The sequence below is a fragment of the Chanodichthys erythropterus genome, chromosome 15, assembly GCF_024489055.1.
Source record: "Chanodichthys erythropterus isolate Z2021 chromosome 15, ASM2448905v1, whole genome shotgun sequence".
NCBI classification, from domain to species: domain Eukaryota; kingdom Metazoa; phylum Chordata; class Actinopteri; order Cypriniformes; family Xenocyprididae; genus Chanodichthys; species Chanodichthys erythropterus.
This window is the reverse complement of record NC_090235.1, coordinates 15,297,547-15,316,781: the sequence shown is the minus strand read 5'-3', so window position 1 is coordinate 15,316,781 and position 19,235 is coordinate 15,297,547. Positions and strand designations below refer to the sequence as shown.

General features: G+C 35.2%; 2 protein-coding genes and 1 pseudogene across 2 annotated transcripts; all 3 read left to right on the top strand.

The window, feature by feature from the left end:
- Positions 1-268: 268 nt before the first annotated feature.
- On the top strand, positions 269-7,788 carry LOC137001971 (major histocompatibility complex class I-related gene protein-like; annotated as a pseudogene).
- Positions 7,789-8,539: 751 nt separating this feature from the next.
- On the top strand, positions 8,540-12,538 carry LOC137001972 (beta-2-microglobulin-like). The gene is made up of 5 exons (XM_067361352.1): positions 8,540-8,679; positions 9,284-9,562; positions 9,722-9,844; positions 10,005-10,072; positions 10,511-12,538. Exons 1-5 carry the CDS (start codon positions 8,550-8,552, stop codon positions 10,553-10,555), a joined length of 645 nt encoding a protein of 214 aa, XP_067217453.1. The 5' UTR covers positions 8,540-8,549; the 3' UTR covers positions 10,556-12,538.
- Positions 12,539-13,484: 946 nt separating this feature from the next.
- LOC137002166 (zinc-alpha-2-glycoprotein-like) lies at positions 13,485-16,473 on the top strand. The gene is made up of 6 exons (XM_067361669.1): positions 13,485-13,625; positions 13,882-14,127; positions 14,211-14,477; positions 15,460-15,738; positions 15,834-15,954; positions 16,352-16,473. The coding sequence occupies exons 1-6, from the start codon at positions 13,544-13,546 to the stop codon at positions 16,437-16,439; spliced, it is 1,083 nt and encodes a 360-aa protein (XP_067217770.1). The 5' UTR covers positions 13,485-13,543; the 3' UTR covers positions 16,440-16,473.
- Positions 16,474-19,235: the final 2,762 nt, after the last annotated feature.

Here is a 19,235-nt window from a genome sequence, read left to right as displayed (position 1 = left end):
ACATAGGCCTGTAGGCACTGATTAGTGGGGGGAAAAAAACAGATGATGACTGCGTGCGTAGCGGGTGGTGGGCCGGCCCGCCGGCCGTCCTGGAGTACCGGCCGTTCTGTGATTCTCCAGATCACACAGATGGCCAGTCCGCCCCTGGATACAGGGTTGTATTATAGGATATAGATAGAATTCCTTTTTTTTTTTTTTTTTTTTTTTTTAAAGTAGATGTAAAGTAGATTCAAATCCATGCTACATACTCCGATACAGTAGGTGGCGGTATGCACCTGATAAGTCATGGTTGCCATAAAACTAAGAAGAAGAAGAAGGGCAAAATGGGGAACATGCTTTCGATTAAAAACAATTTTATAGCGGTAGTTTGGCTTATTTCTCGCGATTTTCTAAGCGATGCGCATCAAGGTAAGAACAGTTCATTTGTTTATTTCTGATCAGTTTCTGTTCAAAAAGACAAAAACAACAAAACGAATCTTTTAGACAGGCTTGTATCTGCTTTTAGTGTCTATATAGCCTTATAAGTCTTTTAATGTTTTATCTTTCTATTGCACCTTGGGCTATGAGCATAGTTTTATCTTTTCTTTGTAATGTATTTTAGTACGCACAGCATTGCTTAAGGTCAACCATGTGCGTTGTGGCTGGGACATGTCCCAATCACTTTCTGAAACATTTCGTCGCACGGATACCCAATACAGAATATCTCCCGTTGGCCATCGTATTATTATTGATTTCTGTGTCGATAAATTAAATTCGGTGTACTATTGAAATTGACTTCTGAATATCGTAATGTTATGCTGTGTGGAAATGTCGCACCCATGACCTTAATGTGTCCCCATGACACTCTTCTTCTTCGTTTGAGTTTCCATAGTGATGGCATTACTGCCATCTGCTGTCTCACTTTAACTTACTATCTTAATTAAATTCGTCCTTCCAATCCAGTCCTCCTTAGAAAATTAAATAAATATCTCCGTCCTTGGTCATTATTTCCATATGTTACTATATTTTTAACATACTCTACTATACCCATTTCCCATAGTTGACTTTTGAATTGTTGCCTTTCTTGCAAATGTAACCTTGCCCACGTAATGAGCTTACAGGTATATCATGTATGGAATAAACCAGCTGTCAAGATGATTTTAGTACAAAAAGCTTTTACATAGCAGTTTTTATTGGAAACGCCAAAATACACTCTGGAACAGGTGGAGTGAAAAATTAATAATACTCCAAACCAAATATTCACCATATTAAGTACTTACTATGTGAAAACTGTAAACCCACACACCTAACCTCTGCATCCACAAAAACACCACACGTGCGCCCACTGCCCCTCAAGTGCAACCACCTGGGAAAACCTAAAAAGAAACAAACACAAAAACATTTAAAACAACAACTCAGCAGTCACCATTCCTTCTCATGAAAACCATCTATATGTTGTTACCTCCCGATACACGTTGGACATTTATCGAAGGGAGGGACTCAACATATACCGAGCACACTAAAAAAGCAAACACTTAATGAGTTCAAAACTCAATAAAACCCCACATTGGCTACACAATAGAATACAAAACTCTAAAATAAACAGATAACAATTGGTGCCAGTCCTACGATAAAAATGCACACATTAGTACATTTCTAAAACAGGGCCAATAAATTAACTACCGATTCAGCTACTACCTTGTTGTCTCAGTAGTGTGTGCTATCCTCTGATATAGTCATCAGCCCCGGTCCTTTTCTTAGTTGGTTGTACTATCCACTGATATAATAGTCATCTGTTCCGCTCTTGAACCATCACATACTGCAACAACAAGGAACATAAAGACAAAAAAAAAAAAAAAAACATTTTATAACCATAAAAAGCAGGTGCTACCTTGCCTTAGCAGCTTGTGTTATCCACTGCTATAATTAGCATCAGCCTGCTCCTGAACAAACAAAGAGCCCAGCTTCCTATTCCCATTCTATCCTTCTGATAGTTTATCTTAACTTTTAAAATTAGTTATTTTCACCTGATCTAATTTGTGTGGCTCACCACCCTTTCCGGTCTTGCCTCACCAATTCTCCCCCAGGTCCTAGTTTCCGCCAAACCACACATGTATGTCTTGCATGATATAAATATGTGCTCAATTGATTCCTCCTCCTGACATTCATCACACAGTCCTGTTGGGTGTTTCCCTATAACATGAAGAGTTTTATTTAGCTTGCAACGTCCAATCCTCAGTCTATTTATTATGACTTGTTCCTTCCTTTTATTTTCCTTCTTACTTTCCATACCTACCCTATTTTGTATAATGTACAGATGTCTCCCTTTAATTTCATTGTCCCACTGCAGCTGCCTTTTTTGCAGTCTTGCAACACTGGTGCCGTTTCCACCATTTTGTGGTGAAAGCGAGTCGTCAGTCCACTAGTTCAATGGCAATATCAGCTGCTTTGTTAAAAAAAAGTACATTAAAACTAAAATCAAACCTGAAATGATGAAAACACAGAATAAAATACTACCACTAGTGATCATCAAATCCTTTTAACAGTTTATTTTACACACTTTGTGTTTAGCTCTTCCACTGTTTTTTTTTTTTTCTTTTTTTTTCTCAAAACCTTTGCTCTCTGGAAACGTAGTCAGTTTGGGTTTGAAATAGGCATGTGACGGTATCAAATTTTCATGTTGCGATTAATTGCTGAAGCTTTTATCACGGTATACGGTATTGTCACGATATTGAAATAAGTTGCAAAAAAAAGTGTTGTCATAGTATAACAGGTTTAAGAACTCTTTTTGTAATAACAAAAATAACTCTGAATGTTTAAATACAATAATACAATACATCAAAAATATATAAAGTTAAATTTTCAAACAGATTAAAATGCAAAAGAATTAGGCTATAAAGAACAACAGGAAACACTTCACAATAAGGTCTCATTATTAAATGCATTAACTAAGATTGAGCAATAGCTACATTTGTTAAAGAAAGTTTTATTTTTTGTTAATGTTAGTTAAAGGTACAATTTGTGATATTTTTTTCCGCTAGAGGTCGCTAGAAGCCTATTCAAAACAAAGGCGTAGTTTGATGACGCCAAGTTTTAGAGCGGAATCTTGGGACATGTGGTCTCCATCTCAACGGACGGTGCAAAAGAATAGGGATTGGAGTCTGGAAGAACTCATGTTCGTGGATGCGATTATTAACGTTACTGTAGTATGAAGCAGAGCAGGACCGAGTGTTGCGGGAGCTGAACGAGGAGCTGGAGCGATTGATCAACACACGCCTCACGAACAGCGGGACTTTTATTATGACACAGTCGCCGGCGCCGCTTCCGCTTTTCCGGTCATGAGTTTACGGGAGCTGTCCTTGTCGACAGAACCAGCGGCAGATGGTAAACAGTAATTATGTTCCATAAATAAGTAACACAATCCACCATAAAACGTGCAAGAAGTAAATAAGGAACTGCTTGAAGCAAGCTAGTGGTTTGCTGGACGCTAGACACTACTTCCGTATTTGTCCACGGCACTGTTGTCATGTGGTTTCTACGTCAGTAAAGGCGGTAACAAAGGGTAACTGACGTCATTGACAGGCGACTGCACTGCCCCGTGTCACTGTTTAGAATGGGAATTTTCTCATGATTTACAAGTAGTTGAAAACATTAGAGATATTGTTAGTAATCAGCTGGACAAAATATATAACACTAGCCTAGTGGTTTTTGGATATTTTACTGCAAAAATTTTACAAATTGTACCTTTAAGAAACACAACTGATCATTGTTAGTTTGATCTCAGGTCCATTAAATAAGTTCTTTTGATTTTAGTAATGTTATTAAACAGTAACTAAGAAATTCACATTAACTAAGAATAATTAATGCTTTATAAGTATTTTTCATTGTCAGTTTGGTAATAATGAATTAACATCTTAACGAATGAAGCCGTATGTCTCAAAGTTTTACTGAACAACAACAAATAATCAGAACATTTATAATCATTATGGCATGTTGTAGTCCAGACTAAAATATATGTTTGAAGCATTTTAAAAACTTCACTAGTGCAGTTGCTTTGTTTATGGGGTTTCCGGGGTAACCGTTGCACTCTGCTGTTCCATCAGCGCCCTCTGCTGTCAGAGAGTGAACGCGCACTTTCATTCAGCTCGTCTCCTTCACTCGTTCGGCCATGTGCTTCTCGTGCACGTTGGGATTGTTTACATCTGAGCGCGTGTCCCTTTGACGCAGAATACAGCGGTGTTGTGCATTTTATACGGTTGATGGGGAAAGTATTCTTATATGCATTATAAAAATTGTAATAATTGGTAATAAATTATTTACGGTATTTTGAAATGCCCACGATAACAATACCGTGCATATTTATTATCGCAATATATCGCATTACCGAATATCGGCACAAGTCTAGTTTGAAATTGCAAGTATTAGAATTATAAACAATGAATTAATACCAACATATGAAATTGAATTAAATTAAGGACATGATCAGAAAAACTGGGAATGTGGGAGAATAAATAGGCTATAAAACTGGAATATAACAGCTTGACAGTAAACAGTTTTTGCAGTGTTGTCTATATTAATGTCCGTTAAAGCAAGACTAAAAAACACAAAGACTATGTCCAAAACTGGCAATTATGGGATAACACACAATGCATAATGTTCTATAAGATCATTATGTCTGTAGCATAAATGTACAACACAGTGCCCTCCACAAGTATTGGTACAAAATTGCTCTGTTAGCTGTGGTGTAAAGACATCTATAAATATGATTAAAAGATTAATATGAAGCAGAAGTACAGAATGTCACTGTTTCAACACAAAATGTTTTACCAACTAAGAAGAACAACACTTTTAGAGTTTCATCCCTCTGCCTAATGTGAGCAGAAGTATTGGAACGGTTTAACTTAAAGTATGTAAAAGTGGAAAAGTTCATATTTAGTTGTAAATCCCTTGCAAGCAATCACAGGAGTGAGTCTGTGACCCATAGACATCACCAGAGTCTTGGTTTCACACTTTGAAATGCTTTTACAGGCCTTTAGTGAAGCCATTGCTTGTTTTGGGGAGTTTCTGCCTTTAGTCTCCTCTTCAGCTTGATGAAATGCTTGTTCAGTAAGATTTAAATCTGTAGATTTGGTCAATCTAAGACCCAACATTTCTTTACCATGATATTCTTGATTGAGTTGGCAGTACTTGTGTTTGGGTCATTGTCCTGTTGCCATTTGAAGTACTTCCCAGTGAGTCTGTTGGCATTTTCTTGAACACTGGTAGGCAAGATTGATTTGTACACTTCTGAATTCATCCTTCTGCTGTGCTTTTTTGGCTTAATTCCTAAATTTCCTGAATTCCTAATTGCCGCATTTCATCATCAGTGTGAAATGAGGCACATTTTTTACTTATTTCTGAATCAATGTAAATTCATGTGCATTACTCTTAAAGTTGACACATCTTCCTTGTTAAATGAACATTACTTTACATTACATCAAAAAAGAAAAAAAGAAACCAAATACAATTCTATTTTGTAATTTTACATTAACAATGTATTGTAATAAATGTTCTATTTATCAAAACCAAGTCAATCTCATCAAGTTAGTGTTTTAAGCATTTCTACATTCATACAATGTATTTTATTTGTGTATTGATGTTTTTCTTTTTAATAGTCAACTTAGGCTATTTTGGATCATCAGTCATGCTCCGTAAACACCGTCTGTCACAGACATGAAGTTGTATTTTTAATTTCACCAAGCTGATTGCACTAAAAACCCCTCAGTCATCATGATTTCTGTTCATTTCAAAGTTTGATTTTGACATGACATAAAGCGGTGATATCTAACTGGGTGATCTGTTTACTTACTTTTCATTTAGTCTTCCCATTGACGCCATCATTTGTTCATTCAAACTGACGCAGGGATCACACCCCTGGGATATGCGTACTGTTACACCCCTATTACAGATTGTTTATTGATTGAAAAATTAGATCTACGTTAATGTTAAATTAAAATGTATATAGAAATTGACAATCTAAATGCTGTGAAGGTTGTTAATGATGCAATAACAAATGTTTATGAACTTAGAAGCATATTATAAAGTATAGCAAACTCTCTCATTTAGTGGATGTTTTGTGCTTTTGTGGATTGTGTGCCTCTAAATCAGGGGTCTTGAATCCTACTTCTGGAGAGCAACTGTCTTGCAGAGTTTAGCTCCAACACTAATCAAACCAGCTAATCATGGGCTATAATCCAGAAACTTAAAAAGTGCTGCCTTTGGAGGAAGCATTCCAAGGTAGGAAGGCATCAAGGCATGCCCAAATCCAATGTTAGTTTCACTTTCTGTCGCATGAGATTCCTTCATCTGATGTATTTTTGAAGACAGCAGTGATGTATCCCTCACTGTCTTTTATATTCCACAATCCTATGCGTTCCATTCGGTGAGTTGAGCTAAAAAAAGATAAAAATAAAGACGGCATCTGAAAGTTGAGGTTGCTGGTAAGTTTGTGTGTAAATGTAGTTTATTTTGTCATACTATATAGTGGAAAAGAACTGGCTAATAAAAGGCTGGTGTTACATATATTCCCATCCGAATATGCCCACTTCTCTTATATATAGTAGGCAAAAAATAATATAGGTTACAAAAGGAGAGTATGCATTCAGAGTATTCTTAAAGCAATTGTTGGAAAAAGTACCTGGATGAATTACTACCTGCAATATTTTGAATTGTGCATACAAAGGACACTTTACTATCCCAAGAGGCCATGGGAGAGGATGTGTAAATGTGTGGAAGCAATGCAAGTTAATGTCACATGACAATGTGTAAAATTGAGCTTGCTGTGGCTAGTATGTGTGTTCACATAACTACACAGTGTGTAATTTAGGTCTAAGACAGTGTTTATACAATTACACATGTATAAAAGCTTGTCAGAAAGGTTTGTTGAAAGGACAAGGACAAGTGTGTGTGTGTGTGTGTGTGTTTGTGTTTTCATTGTTGCTTGTTTTATGTTCCTCAGAGAAACACTTCCTCCACTTCAAGTTTACAGTCCTGACTAAAGCAGACACATTCCCAGAGTTCAGTGCTGTGGGTGTGTGTGATGACAGACAGATCAAACACTTCAGCAATGAAGAAAGAGTCTGGATTCTCACTGTAGATGACTGGACTGAACCTCCAGATCCACCTGAAACTAGAGACTGGTTCATTCATCAGATCAGGACTCTGACAAACTGAACAAACTCACAGTGTTCTGGTGAGATTCATGATTTACTCTCATTCATTATCAGACATTATATTCACTGTAAGTTTGTCATGAGTGTTGTTCTGTGATTGTAGAGCTTCATGTTCTTCAGAGAATAATTGGCTGTGAACTGGAGAAACTTCCTGATGGAACAGTGAATCTGACTGTCTTTGATGAATATGGATTTGATGGAGAGGATTTTATATCCTTTAATTCTGACACTATGAAGTGGATTGATAAAAACCCCAAAGCCAAAGAAACCAAAGAGAAATGGAACAGTCAGAGAGTACGCAATGAACTCCTCAAGTATTTCCTCAAGAACTGCATGAACTGGATCTCCACGTTTAACAACACAAAACAGATCAGATCAGTTTAATGAATACATTGTGTATCATGATAAAGAGATAATGATTTATCATAATTCAGTAACAAATAAATACTGATGAGTAGAAAATGTTCTCATTTGTGTATCAGGACTCTAGTTTAATTTCTTCCTCCTTGTATGTGTGTGTCTGGGTGTGTCTATGAGTGTTGTTAAAGTGTGTGTGTCTGTGAGTTCTGTCTACTGTTTTTTTTTTTGTTTTTTTTGTTTTTCCTCTCCATGTGCAGCCTAGTCTTGTCCCGTTTAGCTTCAGTGCTCTGCCCAGTCCAGTCTTTCTCTGTCCAGGTTGGATTCTGCTCTCTGGCTCAGCCCTGTCACCGGTGCTCATGCTCAGCTTGGTTTCTGATTTCTGAAAGATGTACGGATCTGCTCTCCTCTAATAAGCTACCCTTCACATTGTGAAATACTTTTTTTTCTTTTTTTTTTTTTGGTAACACTTTACAATAAGGTTCATTAGTTAACTACATTAGTTCACCCAAAAATGAAAATAATGTCATTAATTACTGATGGCCGAAATCCGATGGCTCAGTGAGGCCTTCATAGGGAGCAATGACATTTCCTCTCTCAAGATCCATTAATGTACTAAACACATATTTAAATCAGTTCATGTGAGTACAGTGGTTCAATATTAATATTATAAAGACGAGAATATTTTTGGTGCACCAAAAAAACAAAATAACAACTTATTTAGTGATGATCGATTTCAAAACACTGCTTCAGAAAGATTCAGAGCACAAATGAATCAGTGTGTCGAATCATGATTCGGATCGCGTGTCAAACCGCCAAACTGCTGAAATCACATGACTTTGGTGATCCAAATCATGATTCGACACACTGATTCATTTATGCTCCGAATCTTCCTGAAGCAGTTTTTTTGTTGTTGTTTTTTTTTTTTTGCGCACCAAAAATACTCTTGTCGCTTTATAATATTAATATTATAACTGATTTAAATATGTTTTTAATACATTAATGGATCTTGAGAGAGGAAATGTCATTGCTGGCTATGGAGGCTTCATTGAGCCATCAGATTTCATCAAAAATATCTTAATTTGTGTTCTGAAGATTAACGAAGGTCTCACAGGTGTGGAACGGCATGAGGGTGAGTAATAAATTACATTATTTTCATTTTTGGGTGAACTAACCCTTTAAGAAGAACTAATAATCAACTGCACTTCATTAATTTCAACATTTACTAATACGTTATTAAAATCTTAATATTAGTTAATTTACTGTGAACTAACATGAACAAACAATGAACAACTGTATTTTAATCAACTAATTAACAAAGAATAGTAAATTAGTAAATAACAAATGTATTGCTCATGGTTAGTTCATGTTAGTTAACACATTAATGTTTAACCAATGAACCTTATTGTAAAGTATTAGCTTTTTTTTGACATTAGGCAAAGCCTTCTTTGCTTGTACTATATGCAGTGCTTTTCTCTACAGTTAAGATTTGTGTGTTTGCAACAGGAAATATGATGTTTTATATTTCTCGGTGCAAAAGCTTTAGTTAAAGTTATAATTTACCTAAAAACTAATAATAAATCTGTTATTTACCCATGTGTTTCAAATCTGTGACTTATTTTCTTACAACATGAATATGTAGAATACTACTTTTTTTTTTCAGCACATTGAACCAAATTATTTGGAAATATTTATTTGTTAGTTTCATTATAGTTTTCTGTTTCTTTCTGCTCCAGGTTCTCCAGATGTTCATGTCTCTGTGAGGAAAGCTCCTGATGATGACAGTAATCTGGTTCTGACGTGTCTGGCCACTGGTTTCTACCCCAGAGATGTTCAGATGAACATTAGATTGAACAGAAACATCCTTGAGGATCAAACATCTTCTGGAATCAGACCAAATGATGATGAAACCTTTCAGATGAGAATCAGTGTGAAGATCAACAGAAACCATGAAGGATCTTATGATTGTCTGCTCATTCACAGCAGTCTAACTGAACCAGTTTCAGTAAAATGGGGTAAATATGATTAGCACATTGCTAGCCCGATTACCATGTTTCTAGCATGATTTAATGTAACAAAAGATAGATAGATGGATATATCCAAAAGTGTTCATCCCCTGTTCAACAGGTGATAATGTTGATGTAATAAACATTCATAGTGTTTGTTTTCTGCAGATGGATCATGTTTTGTCTGTGAAACAGAACTCTTCTGGCTTTATATAGCAGCAGCAGCAGCGTTTCTACTTCTAGTTCTGGTTATCATTGGTTGGTGGATCAACAGAAAGAAACGGTCAAACAGTAAGTTCTGAATATGTTACTGTTTAATCTGTTGTTTTTAAATATTCTTGTCTTAAAGATATTTTTATAATGTATGAAGTTGATTTGGATAGTTTGACTGTATTCAGGCCTCAGAGCAGGTTGTTGGTTTGTGGTTTATGGGCATCAATATCTTTTCTAGCTCAGAGGGAAATGACAGAGGAGAATAATATGCAGACAGAAACACATAATCATCCTCTCCACATACAGGTATCTACATCACATTTATTTGTCCGTCTTTGTGCGGAAAATCCTAATTCAGTCCAGTCATGTACAGACACCAGTCCAGCGTTTAGTGACGTGTTGATCAGGAGGCACAGACTGGACTGGGATAGGAACAGGTTTACAGGCACTGATTAGAAATTAAATGTTTTGATTTTAGTTCATTCTGAAGATAAATAGTATTCCTAGGTTCTGGCTTTGTTCTTAGTTTTCGTTATTGTCACTTCCTTCAACTGTTTCTAATATCTGTTAATAATATCACCTCTTCTTAAATATTTAATACTTAATATTGACAGTCATTATGTTCTGAATTAAAGCTTGTTTCACATTTTTTTTTCACATTAGAGAGTTTCTTGAATGTTTCAAAGGCTCAAGAACCCATTGAATTTTTTATTTGTGTAACTTAATTCTCTGTTGTTGTTTCAGGCAAATGGAAATGGTGAATTAGGAAATGGCATGTTACTGCAGTGAAGCATCGAAGGATTTTAAAGTTATTGTAGCCATTGTATTAGAAACCCCCATACAACAGTGTTAACATTTTAATGGCAAAACAATTACTGAAAGCATTATGAATGTACTTTACAATACGTTTAATTACGATTGTAATAACTGTGGCCCTGTGTACACCTGCTATTCAGATGTGTTTTGGTTGATCGGATCACTGGTGTTTTAATCCGTCTCTTTTGTCCACTTACAACCACTTTTGTCCTGATTTCTTTGAGGGGAGGGTCTATGGACAGTTAAAACATTTTTTTTTTCAGGTCTTTTGATTTAATAAACAAAATAAGCTCACGCAATTTACATATGAACACGCCTGGAGACAACGGAAAAACATACAGAGAGCATATGCTTTCGTTTCTGCTCTGACAGCCGAACCAAACTTGTGTCTTTCACCGACAAAGTTTAAATCCTATCTGTCTAGAGTACTTCCAATAATGTTTACTCATCAGGTCAGTGGGCAGAGAGTAGGTGGTCTTTTGTGGCTGTGCGAACACATTCGATCACATTAGCGTTTACACTACAAAAGCAATCTGGATGTGCTTTCAACTACCTCTGGAAGTGGTAGAAAGTGGACAATTTAAAAACATTTTACACTCCGTTTACACCTGTATTTAGTGCCATCCACTTGTGATCTGATTGACCAAAATGCATCTTAATACCAGGTGGAAACAGGGCCTGTGAAAAGTGTCACAGTTGGTGAAAGAAGCCATTAATTAAGCTGCTCTTTCAAAATTAAGTGATAAAGAATACATATGTTTGAAAGAAAACTGTATATATATATATATATATGTGTGTTTGAAAGAAAGAACTATATATATATATGTTTGAAAGAAAGAACTGTGTGTGTGTGTGTGTGTATATATATATATATATATATATATATATGTATGTATGTATGTATGTATGTATGTATGTTTGAAAAAGAACTGTATATATATGTTTGAAAGAAAACTGTATATATATATATGTTTGAAAGAAAGAACTGTATATATGTTTGAAAGAAAGAACTGTATATGTTTGAAAGAAAACTATTATATGTTTGAAAGAAAGAACTGTATATGTTTGAAAGAAAACTATTATATGTTTGAAAGAAAGAACTGTATATATGTTTGAGAAAAGAGCTTGTAACAGGCTACGATTTTTTTTTTTTTTTTGCTTTGTTTTAGGAGATGGTATAATCAAACTTCTAGCAGCTGATATCTGATTAAAAGACTGCTGCAAAATTATCATTTCAAAATGATCTGAGATCTACATGTTCTTTCTGTTGCGTTAGGTCTTTTTTTTTTAATCTTAAAACAGCTTGTTTTGTTGTTGTTGTTTTTTTGTAGTTTTCTTAGTTGATTTTATTTTTTTCTATAAATAACCTGATAATAGCTGTTGGTGGGAAGGAGAGTAAGCTATTTGTCTTCCATAGAATAAGTACTATGGGAGTTAATGGGTGCCATAAAGTGTTTGGTTTACTATCATTCCTCAAAATATCTTCTTTTGTCTTCAGCAGAAGAAAGAAATTCATTAACGTTTGGAACAACTTGAGAGTGAGTGATGACATTTTTTGGTGAAATATATCTTTAAGGGAGAGTTTTCACTTGTTTTGTGTTATGCCTCACAAACCATGCCTACATTTGAGACATTTGTTTCAATGGATGTTGACACTTTCAATAATTTGACTGCATTAAATGAAGTTTACTTTTTTTTTTTTTTTTTATAGGCCTAGGCAGCTCTTTGTAACGTTTACTTCATTATGCTGCTGCATCATGATTATATATCAACCTGCGTTCCTTAAAGTGTTCCTGTAACATGGATAATCAGGATCATTAGCAAGCACAAGGACATGGGTTTGATTCAGGGAACATGTACTGATCAAACTAGTAAGAGTGTCTGACAGATTCATACTGTAAATGTGCCTCTTCTGACAACATGTTTTAAATGTTTTAAATTAAGAAATAAATGAGTCTTGAGTAAGTGTGAGTGTGTGTTTGTTATGGTGAAACATGATCCTTTAGTATAAAGATCTTCACTGATATCAGACATTTCTCTCAGCAGAAACACATGTAAGATAGAAAATAACAATATATATAAAATAATATATATAAAATAATAATAAGGGAACTCAAGTTTTGAGACTATGATGCACAGAAATGCCATCTATGTAGGAAATTCAGTAGGTTCACTTCATGCATTCAACTGTCGTAGCTTTAATAGTTTATTCTTTGGTGCATCTTTGACTAGACCTATCTAGAGAGGAAATTTTAACCCTGCCATATTTGACACTCTGTTCATGTAAAAATACAATCTATACCTTAGAGCAGAGACTGATGTGCATCATTCTATTCATTCATTTAGATTTAGATTTCACTCATTTAATTAAACTAAATGGAAGTAAAATTAATCAATCATGTATTTTGTGCCACATGATGGAGACTCGTCTGATGAGGTCGACTCTGATTGGGTGAGACTCCTGAAGATTTATGCCAAACACTCTGCGATTTGTGCAATTTTCAGTTATTATTGAATTAAATTTCAGCCTGTTCTGCACATAAATTTGACAAATAACTTATGAAGACTTTATAGCACACAAATCAGGAACTACATTTTATGGAGTAGGATTATTTATTCATTTACTTATTGACTGATTGTTCTGTTAAGACAGTGACAGAATGTTTTGTTGTATATTCACAGTTTATGCTCTCAAAACTGGGTTTTGATCGATTTTTAAACAATAATACTGTTAAAAAAAACGAATAAAATGATTTTTACGGTTGGAGTTTTCCTCAACATATGACCTCAGGAATGAAAGCGAAAGTGTGATTTCATAAAGCGGCCAGTGAGGGGCAGTAATGCGCTCAAAACAGCCAGAAAAGACGAGATAGCCTACTTTCACTTTAATGAACCGTTAGATCTGTTCAGGGCGCTCGGTTGAAATAATGGACAGAAATGGCTGATACGCTATCTTAAAACATGTTCTGTATAGACAAAGGAATATTTTTGCTTATATTTTTATGGTTTTACCCTTTTCTTAGCGAAAGCGATGTGCTGCAAGGTAAGAACACAGTTTATTACAGGAAACTGAAATCACGACCATCATATTGCAGTCACTTATAGGCCTAAACAAACTATAATAAAATTTATAATTTCATAAAATTTTATATAGCCTAGCCTAAAATAAAGTACAATTTTATCGCATATTTTATTTTGTTTTCCGTAGGCTAGTTAGGTAGTTTTGGCGCCTTTCGTTTTACATGTGGCAGGAAGCGCGCGCTTCTGTTGACACAGTTTATGTTTTATATGTTCTCCAGAGAAGTACTACCTCCATTACATGTTTACAGTCCTGACTAAAGCAGACACATTCCCAGAGTTCAGTGCTGTGGTTGTTGCTAATGGCAGACAGGTCAAACACTTCAGTAATGAAGAAAGAGCTTGGGTCAGAGACGGTCGGACTGTTTCTGCCTGGACAAATTCACCTAAAGATCCTCCTGATTCTAGAGACTGGTTCATTTCTCAGATCAGGACTCTGACAAACTGCACAAACTCACAGTGTTCTGGTGAGATTCATGATTTACTCTCATTCATTATCAGACATTATATTCACTGTAAGTTTGTCATGAGTGTTGTTCTGTGATTGTAGAGCTTCATGTTCTTCAGAGAATAATTGGCTGTGAACTGGAGAAACTTCCTGATGGAACAGTGAATCTGACTGTCTTTGATGAATATGGATTTGATGGAGAGGATTTTATATCCTTTAATTCTGACACTATGAACTGGATTGATAAAAACCCCAAAGCCAAAGAAACTAAAGAGGAATGGGATCTTCACACAGGACGAAACCAGTTCATCAAGTATTTCCTCAAGACCTGCATGAGCTGGATATCAAAGTTTCACAACACAAAAAAGTGTATGTTCTGATCAGATTATTTTAATTACGCCTGTCTTTGTATGTGTGTGTGAGTGTGCGTGTTAAAACGACCCCACAAAGTATGAAAAATACACTATATTGCCAGAAGTTTTGTATATATACAGTACTGTGCAAAAGTCTTAGGCACGTCAGTATTTTCACCCCCCCAAAAAGGTTTTAAGCTGTAGTGTGTCAATAGGAAATATCCGTTCACATTTCCAAACATTCATTTTGCCATTAATCAAGTGAGATTTTTGAATACACAAGGACTCTGCACACAGTGATCTGATCTCACCATCATTGAATCCATCTGTGATTACATGAAGAAACAGATGAAACTGAGACAAACTAAATCCTGTGGCCGTGTCTCTAAAATGCTTGAAGAAACCTGCCTGCAAAGATACAGTACTGTGAAGAGTTTTAGGCACTTGTGTAAAAATGCTGTAAAGTGAGGATGTTTTTACTAAATACTGTTAAAAATTTATTTCATTTATCAACTAAATCAAAACAATATTTTGTGTGACCACCCTTTGCATTTAAACCAGCTCTTGTCCAGGTACACTTGGGCATCATTTCAGGTAGCTTTGGAGGCAGATTTCTTAAAATCTCTTGGAGACACGGCCACAGGATTTGGTTTGTCTCAGTTTCATCTGTTTCTTCATGTAATCACAGACGGATTCGATGATGGTGAGATCAGATCACTGTGTGGAGCACCGGCTGTTATCAGTCTTATTGTGTATTCAAAAATCTTACTGGATTATTACAACTGATGGATTTTTTTTTTTTTTTTTTACTCCCTGGTTTGTTCATGTTTTACTTTTTTTTTTGATTATTTATGGTTTCTGTATGGTCCTGTTATTGTCACTGTATGTCTGCCTTGTCACAAGCATTTCAATGCACACTTTTTCCCTTGTATTAACTATGCAAATGATAAATAAATGCCTCTTGACCTCTTGTATTTTATGCTTATTTTCTTCTCCAGGTTCTCCAGATGTTCATGTCTCTGTGAGGAAAGCTCCTGATGATGACAGTAAGCTGGTTCTGACGTGTCTGGCCACTGGTTTCTACCCCAGAGATGTTCAGATGAACATTAGATTGTACAGAATTAATCTTGAGGATCAAACATCTTCTGGAATCAGACCAAATAATGATGAAACCTTTCAGATGAGAATCAGTGTGAAGATCAACAGAAATTATAAAGGATCTTATGACTGTCTGGTCAATCACAACAGTCTGAAACGGCCAGCTTCAGTAAACTTTGGTAAATATGACTATAAATTCTTGAGTGAGTTCGAGCAGAATGAGCTTCATACACTAATTATACACTAATTTAATACACTAATCTTCATTCTGCAGATGAAAAATGTTTTGACCGTGGAACAGAATCTCTACGGCAGAATCGCTGTTGCAGAATCTGTATACCAGCTGCAGTTCTAGCTGTAGTTATAGTTCTCATTTGTTGGCGAATCTACAAACAGTGAGTTCTTCTAAATATTAAAAATTATCATTATTGTTTTAAATCTCTTATCAAATATCCTTGTTTTAAAGACATTTTTAAAATGGATGAACTAGAACTTGAGAGTTATGACTGTATGAAAGTAGAATTATTTGAGATTTTCATATTGATTATTTTGTGTATTTGAATTGTATTTGTTAAACACAAACTATAAATCAAGATTATCCATAACTAATTTTTATTCCTTCAATTTCTAATCTGTGACACCTCTATTTTAGTAAGAATCACTTTTTATTATGTTACTTTATGATTAGATGAAATATGATACTGCATCAAACATTTTATATTTGACAATTTCTTTTCAAAAGATCGAGAACACATAATATGTGTTACACATAATTCTCTGTTGTTGTTTCAGACGAGGACATCAGATACAAAACGATGAAACGGACTTAGAGAAGTCAGATGGGAGTTACACTTGTACTGTAAACGGGTCGAAACAATAATTGTATAATAATTTTATTTTTATAAAATGTGCTGCACACAATATTTTTTATTATAAATAAATGTGTCTTGTGTGTATTTATTTTTGTGTCAGATATCTTCACTCAAATAAGACATTTCCCTCGGCTCATATGAATACATGTGTTAGTCAAAGAAAAGAAAATATTAACTTTCAAAAAGAATTGCAGAAAAGAATGATTTGAATTGAATAAGAATAAATTGTTGAATTAAATAACCACTTAAGAATAATTATGAATGAATAGCAAAAATATGAATAAGCAAAATCAAAGTATTTGTTCACAGATATTCCAGAACACTAAAGCAACATTTTAATCTCCATTTAACACTGGATTGAGTTTCAGACTGTTAGTTTTTGATCGTTGTCCTTGAGCCCTTTCAGAGAGTTTAAATGAACAAAACATTTCATTCAGAGGCTTGAGTGTTTTTTTTCTTTGATGCATTTAATCAAACTCTGAATCTGTGCAGATCTTAGACTGAATGATCAATGATTCCTGTGAGTCTGTTTCTGATGCTCGGACATTCCCAAAGAGAGACAGGAGAATCCCACTGATTTCACTATTATATCATCTAAATCTGATAAATGAAGCTGCTGAACGCTGTCAAAGCTTCTGAGCTCCAGCAAATGCTAAAGACTGTTACTGAAATAAAGGAAATTACAGGCCTGGAGGAGGACGACACATGTAGGCAAGGCAAGGCAAGGCAATTTTATTTGTATAGCACATTTCATACACAATGGTAATTCAAAGTGCTTTACATAAAAAAGAATAATAAAAATAGAACATAAGGAATAGAAATAACAGTAAAAACAGAGAATTTTGCTATCTGGATGGAAGAGCTAGGAAGTCTCAGGGAGTTTGTTGTTTTTGTTGTTGTCGTCCATCAGAGTTGGATCTAAACTACTCCACACCAAAGGGGTATTTTTATAATTCTTTAATTATAATTATTCAGCCAGTTTTATTAATTTATCAACCGGAATATTCCCATCAACACTTTATTTTCCGTCAGAGCGGATCTAAAGCGATGTGTCCTTACTACACTATTTACGTTCAGCGCTTCCGTTTTTATGTCAGAACACAGGCTCAGTATGCGCATGCATTGTGCTGCTCACATGACCAGAATCGGCCAATAATGAGCCCCCATTCTGACGTAAACATGGAAGTGCTGAACGTAAATAGTGTAAGAGAATGACGGGGAAGAGGCGAGTTTGTAGAATAAAGTCATTTTGTTTTGTTTTTGTGCACAAAAAGTATTCTCGTTGCTTCATGACAGTAAAGTTGAATCACTGTAGTCACGCTGACTATTTTATTGATGTTTTTACTACTTTTCTGAACCTTGAATGTCGTAAAAAAAAAACAAAAAAAAACTCTTGGATCATCAAAAATATCTTAATTTGCATTCTGAAGATGAACGAAGGTCCTATGGGTATGGAATGACATAAGGGTGAGTAATTAATGACAGAAATTAACTAACCCTTTAAACCAGCCTAAGGTTTCTGGTCAGTTAAACAGGATTAAGCTGTTTTCAGCAGGATTAGAGGATGAGTACTGACATAGGTCTAAATCTTTGTTTATAAGACATTCACAGAAAGAGCATAAACTGATGATCCATCTTTATTTTCAGCAGTGTGTTGGTCTTGTCAAAATAAAGTGATTCATTCTCATTATTTAGCTCAACGGGGGACTTGGATCGCTTCCATTTATAGTAATTACAGCTCTGAGTTTTTATTCCATTTAGCTGACAGGACAAAAAACTGCAGCTTTAACTATAAACTATAGGCTACATATATAGGCCTACTGGTTTTGTTTAAATGTATGTTGTTTACATACATTTGTTTGTTATAACTGTTGATGGAGGATGAATTTGTCAGTCACGAAAGAGTTTGAATGATTCTGATTGCAGATTTATTTTAAAAATCTGATTCATTTCAGCAAATCGGTTCGTCTTGATGAACCGATCGAAACCTATTCATCGACTCGTTTTTGCAATTCCCAGCCAGCAGAGCCATGTGGGGCCCAAATGGGTTTGACCTGGGCTATCTAACTGGGACCCAGCCAGTTTTGCACCCAGTTTCCATGGAGGCCCCACATGGATTTGCCCAGATGAAATGAACACTGCTTAGTGTGCACACTACAGGCTGTTTAATGTAACACTTAATCAGTGTTGGAGGTAATGAGATAATTAAGTGATTGAATAATGATTTTGTTTTAGTGAAGAACACCTGCTGTTAACAAGCAGAATCACTGAAGGAAAGAGAAACACAAGAACTACTTCCAGCCACAGCCTTAGATGAAATCAACTGAAGATAAAATACATTACATCTCTCAAGATCTGATTAAACATCTCCACAAACAACATTAGCTTCACTTATTACTAACCAGACTGACTTTATTTCTGTCAGACATCTACAGAAGTTCGTATTAAGAATTAAGAAGAGGCTTAGATGTTGATTACTTATTTGAAAGTAATAGTTTGATTTGATGTTACCATTGTGGCGATCAGTGTGTGCTTTAGTCAGGCTCTTGACTTTTTAACATTAGTTTTTCTCTTGACAGCTGTGTCTGTTTGTTATGGCGAGAACAGCAAGAGAAAATATAACCAGATGCTGTAAGCTGATTGATGATAAGAATATGATCGTCATATATTGGCTTAACTCATTGATATTATGTGGGAGGTTTATACGGGTAGTATGTTATTAATTCTGTTTTATTGTTATGATTCTACAGCAAGAGAATAATAGACTTTAATCAGAACATCAAACGATTTATAACACACCATTT